The sequence below is a fragment of the Apostichopus japonicus genome, chromosome 3 (genome assembly GCF_037975245.1).
Source record: "Apostichopus japonicus isolate 1M-3 chromosome 3, ASM3797524v1, whole genome shotgun sequence".
In the NCBI taxonomy this organism is placed as follows: Eukaryota; Metazoa; Echinodermata; class Holothuroidea; order Aspidochirotida; family Stichopodidae; genus Apostichopus; species Apostichopus japonicus.
In genome coordinates this window covers 6,829,834-6,857,590 of record NC_092563.1, presented here as the reverse complement: position 1 = coordinate 6,857,590, position 27,757 = coordinate 6,829,834, and the positions used below count along the sequence as shown (strand labels likewise).

The 27,757-nt window shown below is 37.2% G+C and overlaps 2 protein-coding genes across 6 annotated transcripts in view; one reads left to right on the top strand and one right to left on the bottom strand.

The window, feature by feature from the left end:
- The window catches only part of LOC139961657 (BTB/POZ domain-containing protein kctd15-like), a 173,082-nt gene that overhangs the window by 111,141 nt on the left and 34,184 nt on the right, over nt 1–27,757 (top strand). Inside the window, exon 1 of one of the 4 annotated variants that reach the window (XM_071961027.1) lies at nt 16,221–17,074. The exons of 1 other annotated variant lie outside the window; for it this stretch is intronic. In XM_071961027.1, coding sequence (XP_071817128.1) covers nt 17,014–17,074 — 61 coding nt within the window. In that variant the 5' untranslated portion in view covers nt 16,221–17,013. Of the gene's footprint in view, nt 1–16,220; nt 17,079–27,757 lie in introns of those variants that run through there. 2 more of the 4 variants (XM_071961042.1, XR_011790960.1) reach the window with 2 other exon arrangements.
- On the bottom strand, nt 1,184–27,103 carry LOC139961639 (deoxynucleoside triphosphate triphosphohydrolase SAMHD1-like). Of its 2 annotated transcripts, XM_071960978.1 has the most exons (16): nt 26,865–27,102; nt 22,803–22,842; nt 21,731–21,776; nt 20,893–21,053; nt 20,380–20,495; nt 18,306–18,376; nt 16,016–16,153; nt 13,211–13,369; nt 12,006–12,221; nt 11,377–11,468; nt 10,540–10,596; nt 8,674–8,887; nt 7,966–8,073; nt 7,229–7,336; nt 6,067–6,201; nt 1,184–3,185 (listed from the first exon to the last, which is right to left on the bottom strand). In XM_071960978.1, the coding sequence occupies exons 1-16, from the start codon at nt 26,992–26,994 to the stop codon at nt 3,054–3,056; spliced, it is 1,923 nt and encodes a 640-aa protein (XP_071817079.1). In that variant the 5' UTR covers nt 26,995–27,102; the 3' UTR covers nt 1,184–3,053. The 2 variants fall into 2 exon arrangements, with proteins under 2 accessions (XP_071817079.1, XP_071817090.1); XM_071960989.1 differs by lacking the exon at nt 16,016–16,153 and having other exon boundaries at nt 26,865–27,103.

Sequence of the window (27,757 nt, the reverse complement as noted above, 5' to 3'; positions counted from 1 at the left end):
ATACTTGCTAATTAACGTTTTTGGCAGACAAAACGCAAAATGCTCATGAATAAACATACTATTCACTGATTGGTGGAATTCAAACTAGTGGATTTGGAGATATGAAAACTTTGTCGAGGACACTTTTACTCGTTATCGATATAAATAGTTAATTACTCCCTAATTAACGCTCTTGGCAGGATGAAACTTGGATGGTATCTTAGTTTGCTGTTTTATAATTGATACATGTAAAAAAATCGATGCACATGTTAAAAAGGTGGAAAAAAGCGACCCAACACAAAATGCTGCTTTAAGCTTCCCTGGGCAAGCCTGGGTGAATGTGTTTTTCAGTACAGTGGTTTTCAGTGGGGAAATTGGAGGTTTATCAAGTTTGTAGTTTAGACTTGGCTAGGGCTTATATCAAAGGTGATCTATTTCACAATGCATATTTTTCAGGGATGTTGTTATGTGGTTTATATTATGTTAGGTCTATGCAGTTTCTTGGGAGTTTGGAAGTCCTCTAGAGTTAAAGGGGTAGTGAGTTTGGAAGTCCTCTAGAGTTAAAGGGGTAGTGAGTTTGGAAGTCCTCAAGAGTTAAAGGGGTAGTGTATGGAGATTTTAGTAGCAATTTATTTTCTATGTCTTTTGCTTCATTTTTTACTCTCTACAGTTAATCGCTACGCTGTTAAAGTTGGCGCATTACACTACAACAGATATCCAAATAATGCCTCCGAGTTTTCTTTTAATTGAGCTAAGGACCAACAGTAAGGGAAATTATTTTTGGCTAATTTCAATATGTGTCCAATAAATATCAAACGACTGGCTCAAATCATGTTTTTTCTTGAGGGGAGGTGTGGCGGGGGAGGGGGGGGGCAGCTTATGTTTGACTGTCATTTGCATATGGTATATTAGTACATAAGAAAAGTCCCTTACAACACAACAAGAAATTAAGAAAACATAAATGCAATAGCCAGTATAGAATAATAAGGGGTTAATCAACGGTCTAGCGTGCGTTACTCACAGGATTAATGCACGATCGGGGGATAATGCAAGCGATGCACGAGGGCGGAGCCCGAGTGCATCCAGCGATAGCATTAACACCCGGAGTGCATTAATCATGTGAGTAACGCACGCTAGACCGTTGATTAACCCTGTTCATTCATACACTACCATTTGTGTGGGGGAAAAATCATAAAACAAAACATTTTTGGTTACATATAACCAGATTTATTAAAGTGATGCCCCGTAATTTTACCGTGCGTTACTCACAGGATTAACCACGGTCAGCTGACCTGAATGGACCATTAGGATTTAGGAATCTTTACTAAGTATGAATGAACAGTACTCTTATTTTATTAAAATTGGCTTCTGTCACTGTTCAGTCACAGACTCCATAGCATCTTACAATTTACTTGTATTCTTCTTTTCCCATAAATAAAATCGAAATAGCAAAAAAAAAATGATTTTCCACTAAACTTAAAGTAAAATCATTTACTCATTTCAAACTGTTCGATGACATGATTCCATAAAATTAAAAGTATTAATATTTTGACATAAAAACGGTCTAACATATAAGAAGAATAAAGACGACTCTCTCTCTCCAAGAGTTTAAGGAAGGGACATATCGACAAAATGATGGAGTTGAGACATTACACTTCAAGACTGACCAAACCAGGCTGTGGTAAAAGTGATGCAAGAAAATAAATTTAAAAAAGGAACAAAGAAGGGAAACAACATAAGAAACTTAACAACTCTTCCATAAAAGTTCAAGAAACATGCAACTCTGAGTGAAATTAGCATATGTAGTCCCACGCATTAGTTCCACGCATTCCTGACAAATGTTTTATGAAAGAGAAGAATTTTGAAATGAACAGCAAAAGTGTTGTAAAGAAATGATTTAAAAAAAAGGGAGAGCAACCTTCTTTAATACAAAATAGCTAATGGAGAAGTGGAGTGCACATAGTAAGGGGGGAGGTGGGAGGGTGTATCATAGGGGACAGGTCCCACCCTGAACCTTCCATCATCAGTCGTAAGGAGGAGTTTAATCCCATGCACAACATCATGAGATGACAGAGGAGTAACTTCCATTTGGATTTATTCACCACACAGCAAGTAAAGAAGCACAGATTATATCAATGGCAGTGAGTAAAAAGGTTGATTTGTTCTATTTGTTGAGGTATGGATGGAAGATTATTGAAACATTGTTATGTAAAACTATGTGTAATAAAGAGAAGAGAAAAAAGCTGCAGAGCATGTATTATAAATGGAACACAAGACTTAAAATAATATTAACAATATAAAAAAAATTAAAATGATCATTAATATATGTATGTCTGCTGTTTCAACTAATACTCATGGAAGAGAACATGGTCGACAGCTAATAAGACAGAAACCCATCTACACCACCTTTCCCCCTCTCATCTCCCCTCCCTCCTCCCATCTCCTCCCCCCTACCACAGTTAGTAACAGTAGATAAGCCCACAATAAATCTGTATTGAGATTATTCCTCTGAACAACTACAGCCATAGTATATCATCCATTAAATCTGCTTTAGATAAATGGCAATCTGTCTCATGTACAGATGAATATTAAATAGGGTGGTGTAGTTCTAATGACATTCGCAATGTGCAATGTGTCTTACGTTTCTCTATATTTTATCCTGAGTTTTGTCTTTTTTGAAGCTATATATGTTTTTAAAGCAAAGTCCTGTAGGTAAGGGAAATTTTCTTTAAAGTAGACACTTTTATATTAAGCTTTCTGTATATTTTTTACTCTGAGAATACCTGTTATGATCTTTCAATTATTTCTTAAAATGCCAAAAGTTACCCTAATATGAAAAAAAACTACTTCTAATGTGTTGAGAAACCAATATGTTTACAAAGCAACAACTGAAAAGTTGCTGTTGTTTTCAATACACATAGAGACTTAAACCCAAATTTAGAAAATAATAAATAAATAAATAGGGTAATAAAATAAGTTCTGAATAATGTTCAATCTTAGAATACCATGTTCAGTAAACTCATTCTGACCCCATAAATTTAAGCACCGCTGAAAAAATCTCTGGAAGACCTTGATTATTTTCTACTCAATGGTGTAGAATCGTACATATCGCCCAGCCTCTTTGAGGCATTCCCAGCATGCAACTTTCTCTCTTCCAAACTTGATGGTTTCTTAGTCCATGAAATGCCTGCACTGAATTCTCCGGGCTGGAATAAAAAATACAAAAAATAAGCAATTTAAGTAAAATCCAGGCAAAAGAAACAAATAAATATGGTGTGGGGTTTAACTTAATCCGTTTTAGGTCAATGGGACATTGAGGGTCGAGAAGAGTAGGTCAGGGCTGGAAAACCTTGCGAACCTGCCGAACCAGGTTCGCAGGAAATCCGCGATGCTCGCGGGAAATCCAAGCTGGCTGGAGAAAAAAAAAATCGGGGAGAAAAGAACGAAAAAAAAAAACGGGACGAACCTTAAAAAAAAACACGAAGGAGCAAAAAAGTACATCTGTAAAAACAATAAGGAAAATTTCAGAAGAAAAGTTTCAGAAACAAAAGAAAAATGTCCAGAGAGCGTGCTCGCAATTTTAGTCACAATAGCCTATAACGAGTAATGATGTGTCCCCAACCCACTCACAAAGGGAAATGTCACACGGACACACACGGCCCAGCGCGGGAAGGTTGCTGTAATAAATCAGCCTCGCGGGAAATGTTTTGAACAATATTGCCATTCCACATTTGTTATACTTATATTGCATGTTAGTTAGTCAACGTTTTCTTTCGTATGAATTTGACTTCAATTCAGTGTTCCCTCTAAGGTGCAGGATTCCCTTCATCTGACTCAGTAATCCCGCAAAGAAAACATTTGTCTGCTGGAAATCCCCGCATCGTTTTCTTGCATTCGCGATAAGTTTATACTCAATGCACATCGTATTCACTTGACTGTAAAAAAACTCCGAAAATCAGTAGAGAAATTACCAATTGTGTACGAAAAGTAAGTTGGTACACCTTTCAAATTTTACGAAAGATCAAGCAAAACACTTTCGAAAAATTCACGCGAAACTGGCATATCGTGCTAAATGCAACTAACGTCATGTAAACAAGGCTCTAGTACACCCATGTATGAATAAACCGTAAGACCACATCTGGTGTTAAGCGGGGGGAAAAGAAAGTATTTTCTAGAATTTCAAAAAATACGGAAAAAATAATATCCTACCATAGTTAAGTGCATAGCAAATAGCCTAACCCCCTCGTCGGTTATGGATCTCACGTAACTACAAAAACACAACTAATTGTATTTTGCGAACTTGACATTTTCTACAAGAACATGGAAATAATATTAAGCATTTAGTTAAACATGCCAAGTGGCCTAAAACATATTTTATTACAAGGTTTTACTTTCATACAGATGGCCATAGCTAGTGGGGCCTCGATGTGCTGCGTGTATCATGGGGAATACTCCATGAAACGTTTCTTGGAAACGTGCCAAAAATGTTAACAAACGGGTGTAAGACAGGGCATGGGCGCGCAGTTGTTTGGTAAGGTACAGTACCTGGGAAAATTCGCAGCACATGTACAGTAAGTAGCCTACCGTAGTATATAAGTAGGGACCGTACTGCAGTTGTAAACTGATGTACGTATAGTGTGCGCGGGGCTTTGCCGAACGTTGTTTGTTTCATAATATCGGAAGTTCTGTAAGTTAAACTTTTTAAAGATTGTAAGGCAGATTAAATCTTTTTTCATTTTATAACATAATATAGCTACTCTAACTTGTCATTTTAAAATTTTCATCAGCTTCGTGACAATTTAAATTCAAAAAGTTGTCAGTATTTTGCATCCTCAACTGCGAGTTTTTTATCGCCAGACACGCAAAAATACCAACATTTTCCGGGGTCTTTTCCCCCTCAACCCCACAAGGGTTCCACCCCATGACCCTACCAGGCCCCTGGGGCGGGCCCCTGGACCCCACGCCTTTATGCTCGCACGCTACGCATGCTCGGCGTGTTCGCTACGCGAACACCGGCGGGAAATCGGAAGTGTGTTCGCGGGAAATTGAACAAGGTTTTCCAACACTGGAGTAGGTACCTGAAGATATGACAGAGTCTGGATGGGATGTCATTTTGAAAAGGGGAGGGGTGGCCCCTTCCCTTTGGAAATTTTTTGCATTTCAGGTGGCCTCAGATGCAATTTGGTGCAATATAGCACACTTCAACACCCACTCCCTTTTGTAAATAATTTTGCATTTCACCTGGCCTTAGATGCAATTTGGTGCTCCAAATGAGACTTTTTTCTCATTTGGAAATGAAAAAGGGGTTTTCTGACTTGCGAAGCAGGGGGGCGGAATGATACTTCCGCCCCTCCCTTTTTTTCACTGGGGGGCTTGCGCCCCCCAGCCCCCCTGGTTCCTACGCCCTTGCCTAAATAAACCATGAAGACATACAACCATTTCCAAAGTGAATTAGGTGGGAAGAAAAGGTCTGTGCAAAAACGGTTCTTTTTAGAGCATATATTCTAAAACTAAGTGAAAGAGAGGGATTTTTTTACGTTGTTATTTGTTTGATTACACACACAGAGAGGTTATTCAGAATGACAGGGTAAGCCAAAGTTCTTTGCAAGCATTCATCATTTCAACTCTTTACCGATCTGAAGAAATAATGCTTAATTCAAATTTGAATTTATTGTCAACAATCGGAAATTCGGCTTACACAGGTCGTAAACGAAAAAAGAAAAGGAAAAAAAGGAAAGCAATAGTATAAATATCAAATAGACTGTGATACACATACAGTAATACAAACAAATATACAGCAAGTCCTACAGTACAAATAAGAAACTTATCTTCTCAATTGTGAATTAAATATATGGATAGAGTTAGGCACAAATGTAGCGGCCCCTAAGTGTACGTGGTGGGCATAAACGCAGTCCAGAGCAGTCCTAATTATAGTGCTGAAACAACGGGTGTGTTGGGTCAACTTGCATGATATGTTTCAATGGTACAAGTACTCTGACCATGGTAATAGAGCACTGATTACACAAAGTGATAAAAAAAAAAAAAAGATAAATTATGAAGGATTTATTGGAGTTTTCCCCCCCATACCTTAGCTGTCAATCCCTTATCGATGCACCATTCTTCAAATGCTTCACAAACCCACTCAGAGACTTCAGGTTCCGTCTGCTTGACACACACTCTTAGGAATCTTTCAGAGAATTCTCTCGGTAATGCCATGGATTCCTGTTGATATAGAAACCATGAAAGGAGACGATTTGAACAATCGTACAGAACATCAACACACACACACATCACAAGCACACTGTAAAACAAAGAGTAAAATATAGTAGTAAAATATACCTCACTTAATACTCACCCAGACATACATTACTACTCATGAAAGGGTCATCGAGCACAGAATTATGATGGCGTACAATGTTTAATAGTTGAATCAATTCCATTCCGCCCTCAATCTACCATGAACACGAAGTTGAAGTTCTCAATATAAAGTACTGTTGATATTTTGACATTTGACCTCTGCTGACCCCAAATAAACTGACCTGCACCCAAAATATGTGGTGTAACCTATCTTGGGATATCGTGTTTACAAGGTTTGTGTTTTATATGGGCTGTACAGAATGTTGCCTTTGATGATCCCAAATGACCTTTGACATCCAACAAAAAAAACAATATGGTTTTGATCATTATAGGGAAGCTACATGCAAATTTCAGAGCCAATGAAGTTCCTGTCAGGAGATATTGTTTACGAGGATTTCAAGTTTTGACCCTTGGTGACCTTAACGAACTTTGACCTACACCAAGTTGTGTACAACCTTTACACTACATAAGGCTATCCTACCATGCAAATATGAGCACCTTTAATGATCAGATTCTGGAGATGCAGCCTTTTTTAGATTTCCACATGTTGCCCTCTGCTGACTCCAAATGACCTTTGACCTCCACAGGAAACAATAGGGCTCTTGTACTAATTATGGGGAAGCAACATGCCAAATATGAGAACTGCAGAGGTTATCTATCTTGGGATATCGTGTTCACAAGCTAGGGCATCACATATATGTACACACACGCCAACTTGACTGCATAGGTTACTTGCCTGCGTATGGCAAGTAACCAAACGTATGGCAAGTAACCAAAGACTGTGGCCATTGATTTGTTAGCCATTGTAACAGCAGCCATTTGAATCCTTTCTCTTAGTTGAGCATCTGACCATCTCACAGACTTCATTATGAAGAAAGAAGGTAAAACCCACCTGTCTGATTTTGCTAATTTCGACTGTATTATTCGGGTCATACTTGGAGTAAAATTTAACATGTTCCACAGGGTCCTTCTCCCCCATTCCATAGCTGAAATTAGCAATCTGTTGAAATAAATGTAAAAATAGCAGATGATATTCTCCATTTCATGTAAAAGAGAATTAGCCAGTAGTTAAAAAGAAATATTGAAAGAGTAAATATTAACAGCCTCAACTTTTGGCCAGAGACATCCTGTTGTTATCTGGTCATTCTCTGGTTCTTTGTCATCTTTAGGTCATTCGTTATCTTTTAATCAAAAAGTACAGTATGAAACATTTTAATTTAAGATAATGACTTTCATGAGCTAAATAGCAAAGGATCTTCAGATAAGCATTCCATACCCAGGATTAAGCCCTGAACGATATAGCCAGTATGGCTGTACCCTACCAATTCAGCCCTAATGGTTACAATCCCTTAGGGCTCAATCTGCAGGCTGTTGCTATATCGGTTACAGCCCTTATAGCTTTAGAGCAAAGATTCATCCCTAAGGGTGACATCATTTTTGGCTTCAACCTGCGAATTCAGCCCTAGCAATTCGCGAAAAATTGCGGTATAGGCTCCAGTTTGCATGATACAGTGTGTTAGGATAATAGATTTGGTCCCCGAGGTAGAAAAGAAATCACGGATATTCCGCGAATTCGCGGAAAAAGCTCATGTACAGAGGTGAAATGAATTTGGCCATATTTATACTTACATGCACAATTATATCACTCTGTTTGATAGTTTTCTTAGCTCTTCCAGAGAGCCTGTCAAATATTTCTTTCTCGGTGCGATCGTTTTCTATGTCAATTAGTTGTGAAACCTGGTGAGGTAAAATAAAAGTTAACACTCAGAGTTGCAATGAAAATTCAAATTTTGACTGAACTGAAGCAAGTCTATTACTTTCATGTCGACACATCTTTCCCCTCACACCTCCCCTCACCCCTTCACTCCATTCCCATCCCCAAACAAACATTTCTCAAGCAACCTCAGCATTAACTAGAACAACAACAAACAGTGTAAAATACACAGTTAAAATGTTTGACTATGCATTTCTGTATCATTTTCTGTCTTTGTGAAGTTTCACAAACATGAAAAATTGGAATACTGCTACTAGCAATAACCAAGAAAGCAGTGACAGAATAACATATATCTTGTTTTGTAACATGGCTTTATCCCATGCAAAGAGATTTGTCGCGATTTCCTTTGATTTCTCACTTTCTGTTTAAGTTTTCACTTCTTTTAGAGTTTTAAATGTTTGGTGCAGTTTCTAGAATTGAAATACTGAAGTTATTTCCTTTCGATACCATCTAATTTTTGTGTAGCCATTTTTTAGTCGTCATTTCTTCAAGAAGCAAAAAAGATAAGCCACCCTCCTTTTATTTCCCCCATCCTCTTACATATCTACAAAAATATCTCTTACCAGTTTCATCGGCGTTTCGTGAGAAGCTACCTTCTTCTTGAGCTGAGTCTGGCCGACACAAACAAACAGATCTCTCGTTAGTATTCTGTGGACGAGATCTCTTGATTTCTTAAGTTTATCATCAGTAGTGCATAGTATTGTCCACATGATGTGATCGTTGAGTTTGGAGTAAGCTTCCATGTCATCGATGGATTCAGACATCTTTTTCATCTTCCTAAGAAATGAAAATGGGTCAATCAGATGAAAATGTGAAATGTTTCATATCTATAAGCAAATGAGAAACAACAAACATATTGCTTACAAAATTAAAAAGTAAAGAACTGTTATGCTAGAGTCAACCTGAAACCAAAGAGTTGTAGTTAGATCCTTTGCTGAGGGTGCAGAACTGTGAATAAAATGTAACAGAGTGTCCAGATTTCTATGTGCAAGTTAGGCTAGGTGTTGATGCAAGTGATATTCAAGAAGTGAGCATACTCTATAGAGAGTCAATATCATTGCATCTGAGTTTTCGTGAGTAAAATTGTCAAACAAGAAGTGAATGAACTGGAATAAACGTGGCATGAATATAGCACAAATAGGTCACTTTACAACACTTGAAGAGTGCATAAACATTGGACAAACAGGTCCCTTGACAACACTTCATTTAAAAGTGCATAAACATAGCACAAACAGGTCACTTATACAATTCTTCATTTAAGAGTGCATAAACATAGGACAAACAGGTCACTTTTACAACACTTCATTTAACAGTGCATAAACATAGGACAAACAGGTCACTTTACAACACTTCATTTAACAGTGCATAAACATAGGACAAACAGGTCACTTCACAACACTTCATTTGAGAGTGCATAAACCTAGGACAAACAGGTCACTTTTACAACACTTCATTTAACAGTGCATAAACATAGGACAAATAGGTCACTTTACAACACTTCATTTAACAGTGCATAAACATAGGACAAACAGGTCACTTTACAACACTTCATTTAACAGTGCATAAACATAGGACAAACAGGTCACTTCACAACACTTCATTTGAGAGTGCATAAACCTAGGACAAACAGGTCACTTATACAATTCTTCATTTAAGAGTGCATAAACATAGGACAAACAGGTCACTTTTACAACACTTCATTTAACAGTGCATAAACATACGACAAACAGGTCACTTTTACAACACTTCATTTAACAGTGCATAAACATAGGACAAACAGGTCCCTTGACAACACTTCATTTAAAAGTGCATAAACATAGCACAAACAGGTCACTTATACAATTCTTCATTTAAGAGTGCATAAACATAGGACAAACAGGTCACTTTTACAACACTTCATTTAACAGTGCATAAACATAGGACAAACAGGTCACTTTACAACACTTCATTTAACAGTGCATAAACATAGGACAAACAGGTCACTTCACAACACTTCATTTGAGAGTGCATAAACCTAGGACAAACAAGTCACTTTACAACTCTTCAAAGTGCAAAAACATAGGACAAACAGGTCACTTTACAACACTTCATTTAAAAGTGCATAAACATAGGACAAACAGGTCACTTTACAACACTTCATTTAAAAGTGCAGCAAACTTAAAATCGTCAATGAATGCCTGCCAATGCATCAACTACCCTGTGATAAGTGGCCTGTACTATAAAGTTTCACTAGGTGTGAAAGACCAATGTTATGAAGACATATTTACGGGCTTTCTTTTACATCTTTCCATGACACATTAACCATCTGTTAAAGCATTACTGTACTAAACTAATTACGTTATTTCTTCTCAGGTATTTGCAAGATTGAAGGATGATGTTACGGTGAAGGGCAGAATGAGCTGCATTAATTTATCTTCATTTTATCTCACCCGTCTGTCCCAGGAAATAACAGATAGTCATTTGCCTCCTTCAGAGCTTCGACAATCCTGAGAAATGTGAAAAGATGAAACAACTGAAGATCATTAAAACACTATTAACATTTTAATCACATGTTGCCCATAATAAAAGCCTTTAACAACTTACCAGGGGTGTCAAATACACATACATGATATGGGAGAAGGCACTCCAACAGCACACTGAGAGGTACGTATAGTACCCTCAATGTGCACTGATAAACAACACAGCCAGACAATCTCCAGGCAAGCTGGAATAACCTTTTAAAAATGGTGTTCTTAGTAAGCAACCATCCTCAGAAATGATTTTGGGGAGGTAATATATGAACAGCATACCACAGTGTGGAAGTACCTAACAATGTTACTATGCAGAAGGTTAGTCGAAGGTCATAGGTCAAGAAGAAAGTATTTAATAATAATACAAATTCAGTAAGTGTCATCTACTTTGGTGTTCAAACTTTTACACATTAAAATGATGCAAAGCACTTTTCAATCCTCATTTAAAGCAACCATGATGATGTCACGTACACGTTTTGGGATTAACTGCTGATCTGCGGATTTAACATTTCATACCCTCTGACCAAACTATGCAAAGAAATGATCTTTTAACTTTACATAACTAGCATTGAACCCCAAGGATGAAAACCAACTTATTATTTTTTGTGGCAGATTTATAATTAACAGCAAACAGACTGACAAAGCTGACAGAACAATACCCCAGATCTGATAAAAAAAAGGGTGTTATAATTTAACCTGCACTGACAGTTAATTTTAATATGCATGAAATATGAAATGAAACAATTTTTTACTCACATGGCTTCAAGAATCTTGTTCACTCTGTGTTGATATGCTCTACGGTGGAGGGTGTATCTTGTGTGAAACATGTCATAAAGATTGGTTATCTCCTGTAAGAGAAAATATATCAATATTCAAACTGTAGCAATGTTTAATCCTCATACAGAGAAAGATAACAACTTACATAAGGATAATGCAGCAGTTTATGTTACTTTCACATATATCTTTTAAACTCTTGCCTAGTTACAAAAACACTTATGCATAAGAGTTTATTGTTTTGTCCTCATCTTTTGTGTGTTGGTGTGGGAGGGGCATGGGTGAGGACTGTGAAGGGTGTGCTCAACAATAGCTTAGAAGAAATAAGACATAAATGACAATGGTTGGGAGTACATCTTAATGAACATGTTAATTTCCAAAACAATAGTATGTACCTCAAACATATTACAGATGACTTCTTTTTTTCTTGGGGGGGGGGGGGGGGGATTAAGCTCAGAGGATGACCACAATGAATGCTGCCATTTCAGACAATAAACAACTTTATCATTGTGCATAGGACCAACTTACTTTGTGTCCTAAACTGCAACATGAGGGCCTGTTTAAACCCAACACAACAATAATTAAATGACTTAAGTTGTTCTGCTACTTACTTTATCCCTGGTGCAAATCTGGCTACCATCTGGTTCATGCAGCACACGGGCAAACCTGAGATAACGTTTCCAGTCAAAAGGATTCGGGATGCCCAAGTGCACACTGTCCCTTGCAAAATAGTCCCATTTGTCGACATCTATACCATTACGTTTGTTTGCTACAATTTCATAGAGATAGCTCTTGTCCTTTCCACGACCCTTGTAAGACCAAATTTCCTACAGAAAGAACAAATGATTGGAAAAGCCCTGTGAGAGTCATTAATGGTCTCCAGTCGTGCCCATAGTCAACAGAGGGCCCTGTCATGTCAGTCCCTACAGAGCCTTATATAGAGAGAGTGGCCAACCATGTAACCGATTTGGATTGGTCGAGAGGGACAACTCCCACACCGGGCGGTAAAATAGGTCAACTTCAACAATTTTCAGCAGACGACGCGCATACACACAGTGTACAGTATAAAGGATCGTTTGATGAACACGAAAAAAAAAAATAGAAAATTATCAAATAAAGGCCCTGCTGTGCCACATGGGTATGCAGCGATCGGTCAGAATATGGAATGCATTTGTATGGTTTTCGGAATGACCTTGAAATCAGACAAATTTGGGAAGTCAAAGTAGGAAGAACATGTTGGAGGTTCAATGGAAACAAAACAAAACTCTGTGAGGTAGTTATGACTATAGGACCCGTACTAAAACTTAGTCACTAGTAACGTCAGCAATGCGAGAATTTTACGTTCAAATTGGTTCCATAAATTTGTAATGACATTCATGGCTTTTTCCTCTCGTTTTTACGCTCTAAGCTCTAAGCTACTGTGCGTCTGTGATCTAGCCTAACCACGACTGTGATCTAGCCTAGCCACGACTGTGATGTGTGCTTTTCTTTTGGATGAGATGTAAAATCAACAAGTGGAATGACAGGTTTTCAGCTAGTTTTCTATGCATTTGAGGTGTGAAGATAAACATAAGTGTCACAAAACACCAGTTGGCCAAACTCTTTCTAGATACGGCTCTGGGTCCCTCTTTAGTTTTGTGAAACTTTACAAGAAATCAAAAAAAAACATTTGGCATTTGATTGAACCTAGCAATCTTTCTGATTCTGAACTACTCCTTTAAGAACTATTTATAATGGTATTTCTCCTGGTTTGATTTTCAAGAAAAGATGATCATTCTAACAAAATTTTGTGGAGTAAGCCAAGTCTATTTCATACCTCAACCATTTCTTTTGAAACAATTCCTCTTTCTCCTTCCTCGTTAACCACCTCAAGGAATCCTTCCTGGGTATCTCTTTTCAGTATAGTCAGCAGTTCATTTTTATTTATGGGGAGTTCCGTTCCTTCTTCTGGTAAGTAATTACATACCGCCCTCACCTAATCAACAGACAAAAGAATAAGAAACTATTAACGGATGGCATTCTAGACTAAATCTGTCAGACCATAAAATATGATAACACTGTAACAGAGTAATCGTTAACACATGAGCTACATAAAACAAGAACTTTGAATGACACACATAATCAGAAACAACACACATGTATACCAGATACTCAGGTAAAGAAACATCACACATGTACCAGATACTCAGGTAAAGTAACATCACACATGTACCAGATACTCAGGTAAAGTAACATCACACATGTACCAGATACTCAGGTTAAGAAACATCACACACGTACCAGATACTCAGGTAAAGTAACATCACACATGTACAAGATACTCAGGTAAAGAAACATCACACATGTACCAGATACTCAGGTAAAGAAACATCACACATGTACCAGATACTCAGGTAAAGAAACATCACACATGTACAAGATACTCAGGTAAAGAAACATCACACATGTACCAGATACTCAGGTAAAGTAACATCACACATGTACCAGATACTCAGGTAAAGAAACATCACACATGTACCAGATACTCAGGTAAAGTAACATCACACATGTACAAGATACTCAGGTAAAGAAACATCACACATGTACCAGACACTCAGGTAAAGAAACATCAAACATGTACCAGATACTCAGGTAAAGAAACATCACACATGTACCAGATACTCAGGTAAAGTAACATCACACATGTACCAGATACTCAGGTAAAGAAACATCACACATGTACCAGATACTCAGGTAAAGTAACATCACACATGTACCAGATACTCAGGTAAAGAAACATCACACATGTAACAGATACTCAGGTAAAGAAACATCACACATGTACCAGATACTCAGGTAAAGTAACATCAAACATGTACCAGATACTCAGGTAAAGAAACATCACACATGTACCAGATACTCAGGTAAAGTAACATCAAACATGTACCAGATACTCAGGTAAAGAAACATCAAACATGTACCAGATACTCAGGTAAAGAAACATCACACATGTACCAGATACTCAGGTAAAGTAACATCAAACATGTACCAGATACTCAGGTAAAGAAACATCAAACATGTACCAGATACTCAGGTAAAGAAACATCACACATGTACCAGATACTCAGGTAAAGAAACATCACACATGTTTCAGATACTAAGGTAAAGAAACATCACACATGTACCAGATACTCAGGTAAAGAAACATCACACATGTTTCAGATACTAAGGTAAAGAAACATCACACATGTACCAGATACTCAGGTTAAGAAACATCACAAATGTACCAGATACTTAGGTAAAGAAACATCAAACATGTACCAGATACTCAGGTTAAGAAACATCACAAATGTACCAGATACTCAGGTATAGAAACATCACACATGTACCAGATACTCAGGTAAAGTAACATCACACATGTACCAGATACTCAGGTAAAGAAACATCACACATGTACCAGATACTCAGGTTGAGAAACATCACACATGTACAAGATACTCAGTTAAAGAAACATCACACATGTAACAGATACTCAGGTAAAGAAACATCAAACATGTACCAGATACTCAGGTAAAGAAACATCACACATGTACCAGATACTCAGGTAAAGTAACATCACACATGTACCAGATACTCAGGTAAAGAAACATCACACATGTTTCAGATACTAAGGTAAAGAAACATCACACATGTACCAGATACTCAGATAAAGATACATCACACATGTACCAGATACTTAGGTAAAGAAACATCAAACATGTACCAGATACTCAGGTTAAGAAACATCACAAATGTACAAGATACTCAGGTATAGAAACATCACACATGTACCAGATACTCAGGTAAAGAAACATCACACATGTACCAGATACTCAGGTAAAGAAACATCACACATGTACCAGATACTCAAGTAAAGAAACATCACACATGTAACAGACACTCAGGTAAAGAAACATCACACATGTACCAGATACTCAGGTAAAGAAACATCACACATGTACCAGATACTCAGGTAAAGTAACATCACACATGTACCAGATACTCAGGTAAAGTAACATCACACATGTACCAGATACTCAGGTAAAGTAACATCACACATGTACCAGATACTCAGGTAAAGTAACATCACACATGTACAAGATACTCAGGTAAAGAAACATCACACATGTACCAGATACTCAGGTAAAGAAACATCACACATGTACAAGATACTGGGGTATAGAAACATCACAAATGTAAAAGATACTCAGGTAAAGAAACATCACAAATGTACCAGATACTCAGGTAAAGAAACATCACACATGTACAAGATACTGGGGTATAGAAACATCTCACTTTTTCTAGTAACTTGAGCCAAAGAAACAAGAACTGGTTACTTGAGTATTTAATTACAATGAAGCAAATATACAAGTATAACACATCATACATTTACTTAATAAAAGAAACATACATGCTATAGCTCCTTGAAAGAAGTTAAGAACAACATATTCATTACTTGAGTAAAGAAACAGGTACTCAAGTAAAGCACCATGCACTCCCAGTTACTCAAGTAGAGAAACAACTATGCACTGATTACTTGAGAAAAATGTCCCTGGTTTTGTTAATGCAATTAAGAACATATCAACCATTTATTATACGATACCTTCTTCCCTCCAACTCCGAAAATCTGTTCCTTAATGAAATCAATATCTCCTTCTGTCAGTTTATACTTTTCGAATTGTTCTCTTAGCTTGTTTTTCTTCAGCATATGCTCAAACATATCCACCGACAGTTTTTCATGCTGTTTAAGAAACAATAATTTAAATAAGCGTTCAACTGACATTTACAAAACCAAACTGGAAAAAATTGTGAAAAAATTTGGGTAAAAAGTTTACCAGATACTGGGGTATAGAAACCTCACACATGTACCAGATATTCAGGTAAAGAAACATCACACATGTACCAGATAAAAAGTTTAACCAGAAAAAGAAAAAAGAAAAACACAATACTGATTAGATATAGGAAGGATTGCTATGAACAGGTTTACCCCCATTTCACTGATAAACAGAAGTGGAATATGGAAAAGATGAAGGAATTTATTTGAAGACACTTCACTGCAAATACTTCCAGTTTGGAAAATAAACAAAAACACTCGTCAACAATGTGTCTTTTACTGCAATATAGAGTTCAATCAAGATTGTGACATCATTTAGACCCTTCCATCGTTTTATCCAGGATATTTTCTGTAACTTAAGTTAACTGTAAGCAATCGCTTTGACCTTATATTATACAACTTATTAAACTTGCCATGTTTTAGCAAATAAACACATAATTCTTTCATTTTGATTTTAGGATAAATATAGATCTGAGTGGACTGGATTGTTGATGTTAATCAAATTACTTCCTTCACGCTATACATGACACAAATCAGAATATTGAATTATTGTAATTGCCGCCTACGACGTTTGCTGAAATAACACAGGGAGACGAGAAAGAGCGTTATTAAAGGCGCTTTACACATAGGCAAGAAGTGAGTCGCTACTTTCAAATTGCAAAATATGTTTCCATTGGACAACACACCAACCACAAGTGACTAGTTATTGAAAATGACAAAAAGCAATATCTATAACAGAAGTGGCCTTCACAGTCTCTGAACAGAAGATGACAAAAAGTGTTTACGGTGGTGGGCAAAGTTGTTTGCTACAGCACATGAGCTGTACAAGTACGTAAGTTCACTCATTTTATAAGGTGTGGGCGAAGCATCACACTTCACTGTAGATACTGTAACAGTTGGTAACATTTTCGTGATCAGTGCGGCCATTGCAACACCCGGCACAGCATGTCTTATAGAGAATATTTTCATACGCTATTGTTGTCAGAAAGTGAAATTAATTTTAAGAAATGTTATGTTCTGTATATTGGTTGGTTTTATCGATTAGAAAAAGAAACTGTATTATTATTGCTCTTTAGTGGTACAAAATCATGCGCCAGTACAAAAACAATTTTCTACCAGAAGAAGACGAAGGAGAAGTAGACATTAAGAACATAAAACACATGATAAGTTGGTTAACAGTCAAAGAATCGACATGTTTTCCATACCTAACATGAGCCCTGTATCACTGCTCGTTATCAGCAAATGTCATTGGCCCGCTCCAATATGCCTGTACAGTGTTCGACTGATCAGTGTTGTAACGTAGGAATATGGCAGTGAGAACCTGATTTTAGCCCGTAGATATATTATAAGTACCTGCAGGACTAAAATTGTGAAATTCTAGGCGTAAGTTGTCTCAGCGTTGTCTCATCTGACCAAGCTTTGGATGACTTAAACAAAATTCTAATCTACATCCCGATATGTCAATTAAAGCAACCTGAGGTTCCAACTATTTAGCTGCCTCTAATTTGTGACTCATTTGCCAATTCATAACATTGTGACAAATTTTTGTCACAAATTTTTTTATTTAATGTTCATCATCATTTCATCATCATTGGTGCATTTTGTTGGATTAAACCTCCCTTGTTTTTCGGCATTTATTTTTTTCTTTAACATTTGGGGTGTGATACTGCCCGCTCATGGCAAATTCAACTAATAATTGCCGCAGAGTATTTATAGTAACTCAAGTCACGGGCACAATCTAACCCTCCCCCTTCAACTGCTCCAAAACCTGGTGTCTTCCTTCCATGACAACAACTGATCCAATTCATACATTGTATACAATGTCAGATACTGTAGGATTGATAGTAAACCAAACCAGGGTACATACATAATAGCCTAAGCTTCGTAGGCAAACTGAGGCTAGGGTAAAAACAAAAAGGTTTCGTGCATCACTACAAAGGTAAACCAAGCTAGGATCGCATAGACAGTAGGCTATGTTCATCGCTATGAACTTAAACAAAAAAGGCTAGTATACAGTAAAATAAAAATACTTTAAAAAGTATTTAAAAATTCTCTTTACCTTTCCTTTGTAGTCTGGCCTAACTTTGGGAAGAAATGCTTCATCAAAGAGGTGGGAGAATGGACCATGTCCTGTAAGGAAATAATAAGTAGCTATGAAGAAAGGGAAGAAGTTATCACAGTCAGAGGGGGGGGGGGGGGCGAGGGGGTCCTTCTCTTCCTAAGGAAACATTTATTTTTCAAGGGTACCTACATGAAAAGTATACCAGATTCGAAATGAAAAATATAAGATCAGAACTGTCGAAGGACTTTACTACCGAAACTAAACATTTCTGTTTTTTTATACTTTTGAGTAGGTAGATGGCCAAATCCCTGTCAAGAAAGTTTGGCACTGTTTTGATTACAACTTTTGCAGTAAAAACTTTTGTACTTTTCTAAATTCACCAGTTAAGAGTGAAAATAGAGGACATGTCCAGGGAATTCTGAACGCATGGCTACGCTAGGCTCCAACCCAACCTGATGTACAATATGCCTGTACTTTGAAAACATACAGTAGGCACAGACTAATAAACTAAATCATACAATAACTTACAATAACTGATTTCTCAAATGACAGCACAGAATGCATAATTTTCCTTCTATTTTTCCCCCTATTTCTCTGCTTGTTAGAAGGTTTACGTGTCTTTCACTTCAACGCGAACGTACAGTTCAGTAAACTCCCTTTCAGGGCCTAGTCCAACGACAAAATGGGAATTACCAGGAAATTAAGTATTTGCGTAGAATCGGTATCAGAACAGGTATGAACATTTGTAATGCCCAGAATCGGTGTAAGAACCACACACCAGGTAAAGTTATGATGTACTACAAGGGTTGAGTGCAGAATCAGTATTCATATTGTAGAAGACAGTGATACTACTACTACTAACAAAAACAGGTATGAATCTACGTATTGCACAGAATTGGTTTCATCCCAAAATAACTTGTTAGAACATTTGACAAACTACGTGCGAGAAAAGGAACCTATGGGAACCATTTGATGAAAAACTTTTGTAGATTCCTGTCTTTGAAATGGTATTATCGAATGTAAAAGAGTGACATCTTAGAGCCGCAAAACTTCTGTGGCATTGTGAAAGTAGTGAGTTAGAGACCAGATCCATCCCACACTAATTAGTTTAGTATGGATTTTTTTAAAGCTTAGATGAAACTTTGCTGATCTCAGTGACAGTAGGTACAGAAAGCTGGTTTTACCAGCACAGGTTTCTCTTAGACAGGGTAGCATCACTAACAGAAACTCCTTGCTAGACAACAATGCATACATGTATTGTTATTATGTATTGTTATTATGTATTGTTATTAATGCAGACACACATGCCATCCAATCCCTTTTCCCTGTGTACCGAGCACGTGTTTCAAAACCTCCAACAGGTGCTGTGCTGTATTCTGTACTTCTTCATCCCCCAATTTTTACGTAGACTGTTCCAAATTATCATGTGTAAATGTAACCCATCCATGCTTGTGATTGGCCGAATACACTTAAACCATTTTTTAAGATGAAAACCCAAGAAGCATATCAGTGTGCAAAAGCTAAGATAGTGCAGCAAGAAAGTTCACAGTTGGGGACTACGGGGGGGTTTTTAACTTACACGCGACACCGGGATTTTCATTGAGTTCGCGTGTATTATCTGGTATTATTTTTACCGGGTGATCAAGGTTTGCTTCGGACATACCTGGTATTTTCAGTATGTTTGTTGATGACAGATTTCAGTACAGTCGGTATGGTTATGAATGAAATAACAGGTATGAATTAAATACCAGGTGTACCTGGTATATTCATATACCAACGCAACCCAGGTCAGGGGCATTCGGATCCAGGTCAGGGGCATTCGGATCCAGGTCAGGGGCATTCGGATCCAGGTCAGGGGCATTCGGATCCAGGTCAGGGGCATCGGGAGCCAGGTCAGGGGCATCGGGAGCCAGATCAGGGGCATCGGGAGCCAGGTCAGGGGTATGTGGAGCCAGGTCAGGGGCAGCGGGAACCAGACTAGGGGTACCATTCCATTAAAGGTTGAGTGTAGCACCACCAGATTGCAGCAAATACAACACTTTGTATGAACATGTTTCAAGATTGTACCAACCTAAATCATGACACAATCCTGCTATCTCAACACAGAGGATGTCTTCTTTGGTTATCTTTAAATTCTTCTGTTTTGATTGTAAGGTTCTTGCAAGTTCCCCAGCAAGGTAGCTCACCCTGTCAGAGTAAAAGATAAAGGACATCATAAATTGTTTTGTTTTCACACAAATGGTTAAAAGTCAAAACAATACACTGTAACTACTATTATCACTGCTATGGTTGCAGTTTATATGCTATTTGAAGATACAATGTTTTATGATAGTTTTGACTTTAGAGCTCATGTTAATTCAATCCAGTAGGTATGTCTTATTTGTAAAGTCAGACTGCTAAATGACAGTATTAAGTAGTATGTTAATGCCGGTTGGGCAAATAAGAGAATAACTATATGCCATTACAACAATGGAATGGGAGAGTGGAGAAAGCAGTATAAAGGTTGGAGCAGTTATGAACATTAGCCAGAATGTGTTAAACTTGTCTTGTGATCAGCAATGCTTGCAACATTCAAAACACTTACCCAAGGGAATGTTCAAATCTGTTATGCGACGCTCCTGGGTAGACAAAATAACACATCCCCAACTGCTTGATGAAACGTAACCTCTGAAACTCTGGTGTATCGATGATGCTGACTAATAGAGGGTGCATCTCAATGTGTCCGTGGACCGAGTCGTTAAAGACCTGCAATGATAACAGTTGACCATAACTGACTTGTAGTGAGAATGCATCAGTATGAGTAGAATTACCCTTGGTATGAGTATGAGTAAACTCAAGACTCTAAGTGAAACACTAGTATCTAATCTTGCATGAGTAGCTATACTAGATTACAAAAATGCCTAAATGATTTTAAATGTGCACTCTGATGCATAATTAGACTAACAATTAAAATTTGCTCAACCGAGGTATTGTCAATAAATATTTTTTTCTGGGGGGTAAATTTAATAGTGGGAGGGGGGGAGGTATTTCACCCATAGCAGTGGCCTTCTACTCAGCTGAATGTGAAATTGCCCGTTCCTACCCCCCCCCCAAATTTCTATCTAAGTGTATAATTTGGAAATTTTCTGACTAATGATGAAGTACTCAAATACTTTCATCTCATCATTTTCATTATATTATCAAGAGATGGTATCACTAGAAGAGCTGCATGAAAATAGTGTTTGGAGCTTGAATGAATTTTTATTTACATCAAAATCATAGTCCAGGTACAGTAGCTCTCATGCATTCTGCACATAGATTCTGCAGGGTGGCTCTGGTTTGTGGTGGCTCACGTCCTCATTCTTCAAATAGAAGAATTATTGTCAGGAATACTTTGTCACAAACTAATTGGTTTTAAGAGGAAAGATTTTTAGACTACTGACCTTTGTTCCCTGTAAAAGTTGGTCATCGTCTGTGCCACTGTCAGGTCTGGAACGAGACAAATTTTAAGACCATTACCAGCAGCGGTTTGAATGAAAAGGAAAGTTACAAAAATATGTGCGTCAACAAAATCAGGCAGACTAAATGCCGTTCTGGTTTCCTTGACAGTTTTAGTTTAAATCATGAAAAAGTAAAAAAGGCAAAAGAAGTTTGGAATCAAAGAGAATATTAACAATTACAGTATGCTGCAAAACCACCTGAAGGGGGTGCTGTGCACTACCGAACTAGGCAAGAGGACATCCAAAATTAATTAATTAAAATTGTTGGTCCAAATTAATATTTCAGACATTAAACATTAATAAATAGGTGAATATCTTGAAAAAGAAAGTAGTTGTTCTACACTCAAATATATCTCTTTTTTAGAGCTATGACAAAATACCAAGCTTCTGATGGCACTGGTCATGATCATTTAACTATCAAGTTCTGTACAGGGACAGATCATTTGAAGTAGCTGCTCCTCGCCTCTGGAAAGGGTTACCACTAGAACTCAGTTGTTGTGATCCCCTCTTTTCGTTCAAAAAACCCGTTCTGAGAACTCATCTTATGCGTCAAGCATTCATCAATGTTAACCAATATTTCTTTTGTTTCATTTGGGGGTTTTTTGGGCTTTCTTTTCCTTCTCTTCTTGGCCTTGAGCCCCCCCCCCTCCCCTCCCGGGTGGATATGTAACCCTGTAAAGTCCATGCTGGATGCTATTGCAACTGACTTAAAGACCGATAAATATTACTTGGCTTTAAAACGTTCTTTGGTTCGCTTAAAAAGGAGAAGCACCTTTATACTGACATACTTAAATCTACTGGAAACAATATAACTGTGAAAGATCTGATAAAAAAAACTGTCGCTCATTTGATCAAGAAAAAAATTTGAAGTCCAATCAAGTTTTGTTTTTTGCTCAGGAGGAAGAAGGGATGAAGTCCTGCAAGTTTTAAATAAGAAACTGACACTTGGCCATATATGTTCTCATTCAGTTAAGGTCCTGACAAAGTTTCATTCTGTAGATTGATGATACTTTACCTTTCCGGTGATGAAGGCACATTATCGGTGGATAAATCGACTGTAAAGGTGAAAAAGGAAAAAACTGGTAAATTTAAAACTGTAGTAGTTCTCAAAAGTAATATAATGTGGCCACATATTCTATTGAATGCAAGGAGGAGGGAGGGCCGAGGGAGGAGGGGTAGAAGGAGGGAAGAGGGGGTGGAAGGAGACACACAGTTTGTTAAAGCCTAGCTGTTCTTTTTCCAGATATTAGGTGGAAGAAATTACAACACCCTTCACTTTCTATGACTAATTTGTTCAATGATAGAATTAATTAAGAGCAAAATTCAACCATTCTGTAGGAAAATCATTAAATCAATGAAGAAGTAATAGTCTCAGACCATCAAATATCACGACTGACCAAACATAACACCATTGCATTAAGAAAGATTAGTTATCATCACCAGTACAAACCATTCGGTATGGGCATTCATTTTACCTTCTTAATGATTGGTCAAGATTTAAATATCTGGATAAGCTAAATTAAAGGAATAACGAAGGCGTATCACATATTCAATGGCGGCTCATTGTGTATTGTGGTGAGGCCTTAGGAGCCAATTTTCAAAGCAAGGGTATTCAGTCATTTAACAGGAAGGGATTAACTTACACACCAAATATCAGAGAGTTGAATTAGGTTCCTGAATAATATTAATTGGCTTTGATCCCTGCCTTAAGAATCATTGTTGTCGAAATGAATAAGATTTGGGACTTAAGATTTACCTACAGGCTTAAGCTGATAGCACAAAAGAAAATCCAGTTAAAACTTTGTCATTTATTTTCCTTTCTAAAAGGTCAAGCTTGAAATATTTGGAAGCTTAATTAGTAAACTATTGTTGTCAAACTGAACGACATTAAAACTTAGATATATGGGACTTAAGATTTACTAGCTAATAGCACAAAAGAAAACCCAGTGCATTTAATGGATGCCCAATCCATTCAGTTTGGCATTTATTTTCCCTTCAAAATGATTGGTCAAGATCAAATATATATTACTTTAGTGTTTGCACGGGTTATCCGGATACCCGGGTACCCGCCCGGCGTGATACTACCCGGTTCCTAATTTATTACCCGAATCCTACGCAAAGTGTGATTTTAAAAAAAAAAAAAAAAAAATTGACAAACCGATGGTTAGGCAGATTTCCCATTGACTTAGTGTGGTGTTAGGCTACAATGTGTTCGAAGATAACAGCAATAACGAAAATACCCGCCCGACGTGATACTACCCGGTTCCTAATTTATTACCCGAATCCTACCCAAAGTGTGATTTAAAAAAAAAATTGCAAACCGATGGTTAGGCAGATTTCCCATTGACTTAGTGTGTTGTTAGGCTACCATGTGGTCGAAGATAACAGCAATAACGAAAGTTTTCCATGGATATCTTATAACTGCGTCACAATTTCAGCTAATAAACAGATGGCTAGGCTAGATTACCCCCATTGACTTAGTGTGGTGTTAGGCAACCATGTGGTCGAACGTAACAGCAATAACGAAAGTATTCCATGGATGTCTTATAACTGCGTCACAACTTCAGCAAATAAACAGATGGTTAGGCTAAGCTAGATTTCTCATTGACTTAGTGTGGTGTTAGTCTACCATGTGGAAGAAATAATTATTTACTAATTCGTTTATTTCATAGAAGGAAAGGCTGACAAGGAATTTTACGAGATTTTTATGGATTATAGACGGGATAACTAAAAAATAGAAATCGCAAGTGGCTTTTTACTAATCGTTTATTCCAAATGCGATCACTTTGCGCGAATCGCGCAATATCGCGGCAAATGCGAACCCTGGGCCTGCATAATAGATAGTAGTAGTAGTAACAACTGAATTGAATATTTATATGGTTTGATCCAATAGACGTGCCCGAGCAAGCATAAGCAGCGGCGGCAGTGCGATGTTAGTAGTAATGCTAATTATAATTAAATAATTAATTTATTAACAAGTTAATGAAAGAAACATAAGCAAATAAATATTATTGGGGAGGGTTTTATACCTTATCTTACACCTACGTATTTGAACATGAAAACATTGTCAGTAGAGAATATAATACATTTATTACAGCATCCAATATGTAATTTCTTGAAAATCGTGATACACGAGGGTAAACAATTTTTTCCGGGTACCCGGATACCCGACGGGTAATGGCCCTCGGGTACCCGGTTCCCGATTTTTGGACCCGTGTAAACACTATATTACTTGTATGTTGATACTAGTGGCACAGTATTTATCTATGTAAGTGTGGATGTTATGCTGCTATATGCCAGTTACTTAGCACTTCAGAAATAAATGCAAATACATCTACAGTTACAAAAAAACACTTAACATTAGGGATGCACCGGATCCAAAGTTTTGGATCCGGCCGGAACTGGATTTTGCCGGATAGTACATGAAATCCGGCCAGATGAAATCCGGGCCGGATAAAATCCGGCCGGAACCAGATTTTTTCATTACACAAAAGAGAATCATTAATAAGAAGTAGAAGTATGAAACAAGGAGCAAATCTTAGGTGAGGTATACGCATATTAAAAAGAAGGTGAATTTAAGACCCCATTTATGAGATTAAATATGACTTGGTGGTGTAATCTACATTCTTTAAAAAAAACTAACTAAAATATAATTGTTGACAAGCTTGATACAGTATGTAAATTTGTTTGCTGGAAAATACTGCATACTACCTATGAAGTTTGTTTTAAAATGGGAAAATGATTTCACTGCAAACTGTATTTGTTGTTTACTGTAGCTTCATATTATTACAGTAGTTGTATTATTTTATTTTGGTTGATCTTTAGAAACAGTGGATCAGACCATTGAGAAAATTAAATTAAACATGTTAAACCTAATTTTTTCTTACTTTGAATGTTTTTATTAATTTTTTATAATAGTTTACATTGATTTAAGTTAATACCAACACCTTTTTAAGGAATAATTCAGGCCAGATTTTGAAAAATATCCGGCCGGAACAGGAACCGGATAATTTCTCACTATCCGGCCGGATAGTCCGGCCAGACCGGATATCCGGTGCATCCCTACTTAACATATCCTGATATTATAAAGCACAAAGCTGTGCTTACTAACACGTTAAATTACACTTAGCCTAGTTACTAATCGAATCTGAATTTTACTGATCCAGAAACCATAATCATAGACTGAGATAGAGCAAATGTCTGATGTTAGTATTTAGCCTAAATATTATTCCAAAGTTCTATGTCAATAGAACAAAGAACCTTATTTCATTAAAAAAAACCTTCAGCTAGCTGGGTTTTTATAGCCAAACAGTACATATTGACAATAACATATGTAAGTCCAATGAAATTGTCAAGGTATTAACTAAGCATGCTTTGAAAACACTGGATCTTCTAAAAATGTGTTCTGCCATATGGGCAACACACTAATTTTGGGCATGACTTTAGAATCCGTACCATATGAATGTGATAGCTTACTTCAAATCGGCAGAATAATACTATGTATAAAACTGTATAATCCGGTTGCACAATGAGTAGGTGCGTGAACGTGAATGATTCGCTTGAATGGATTAATGGGGTAGAGTTATTATTAAAGGTGTAGCGTCGCGTGAATGATTCGCTTGAATGGATTAAAGGGGTAGAGTTATTATTAAAGGGGTAGCATCGCGTGAATGATTCGCTTGAATGAAGTAAAGGGGTAGAGTTATCATTAAAGGGGTAGAGGGGGTAAATGGGTAGAATGAAGGGACATAAGCGCTGAAGCGACTGTACTATTTTCATGAAATCTGCCAAACTCTTTTAGTCCCCCAAAAATATCCCAGCCCCATTTAACAATGCTCACCCCATCAAAAAGAGCGCCCTCTTTTAGCCTGTCGGATATCGGATGGTACGGATTCTACATTAGTACCCTTACTTTGTTAATTAAAACTTTTTTTTTGCTAATGTGTATCTTGAAAAAGATTTTTTTTGATATTTTTCACTCAACCAGCTGTTGTAAAATCTTACTTCTAAGTTCTAGGCTAGGCCTAATGTTTGTTAGTGCTAGTGAAAATACAAATAAATTAGTTCCTAAACATACCATGCAATGTATATTTTAAACGTAAACGTTTCTTCACTTTCAACATTATGGCTGAATGTGTTTGACTGTCAGTGAATACAATTTTCCGAGCAAGTAAACTAAATGACAATCTTCTTATACAAATCCTCATTCCAGGATGCAAGAATGTGTTTTGCGAAATAAGCCTAGGCTAACGTTTAACTACACCGACTTTAGTTAAAGCCTAACTTAATTTCACGGAACACGGCAGCGCAGGCTAACCTAAATCTTAACACTCACTGACGGAAATTCTTTTACAAACCTCTTCCGTTAATCGTTTCTTCAGTTCTCTGTCGCTTTGTTTGATGCATTCTTCTCCTATTTTGATGCAAATCAGTTCATTTAAGTGCACATGCCTGCAGGTTTTAAAATTCGCTCTTACAACACTTTGACCTATTGATATTTACTGTACACGATAGTTCTTTTGTATGGAACGCCAAAAAGACTCCAGGTGGCGTTGCTACGCAAAACTGGAGGGGCTAGTATAAAGTAGTATCCATATACGCTTATGTTTTACCATGAACGCTAGAAACATCACAGTAGAGTACAAACAGCTCCCGCACGTTTTGAGTTTCCGGAAATGTGACACTATTAGAATAAACATTTTTTTTGCTGTGTAAAGACGAGAACAGTCTCAGGTTTCCAATGTCAACTATAAAGTGACGAAAAGACTTCATATCCACACAAGTAGTAACATTTGCACGTTTCGCCTAACAGATAATATTACATTCAACCGAGGTGACCAAATTTGTTTGCAAAATAACATCCCCATTTAAAAAAATGTTTTGCCTAATTGCAAATGGTATGTTAGCTATTTGCATAAATATCCCAATTTGAGGGGAAGGGAGAGGGCGAGCATATACTAAATTTAACTG

Coding starts and splice junctions, on each gene's coding strand:
- LOC139961639 (XM_071960978.1), bottom strand. CDS start 26,994: ATGAGGATTTGTATAAGAAGATTGTCATTTAGTTTACTTGCTCGGAAA. Junction 21,054..21,730: donor AACTTTTACAGGGAACAAAG/GTCAGTAGTCTA, acceptor TTATCATTGCAG/GTCTTTAACGACTCGGTCCA. Junction 13,370..16,015: donor TCGGAGTTGGAGGGAAGAAG/GTATCGTATAAT, acceptor TCTGTTGATTAG/GTGAGGGCGGTATGTAATTA.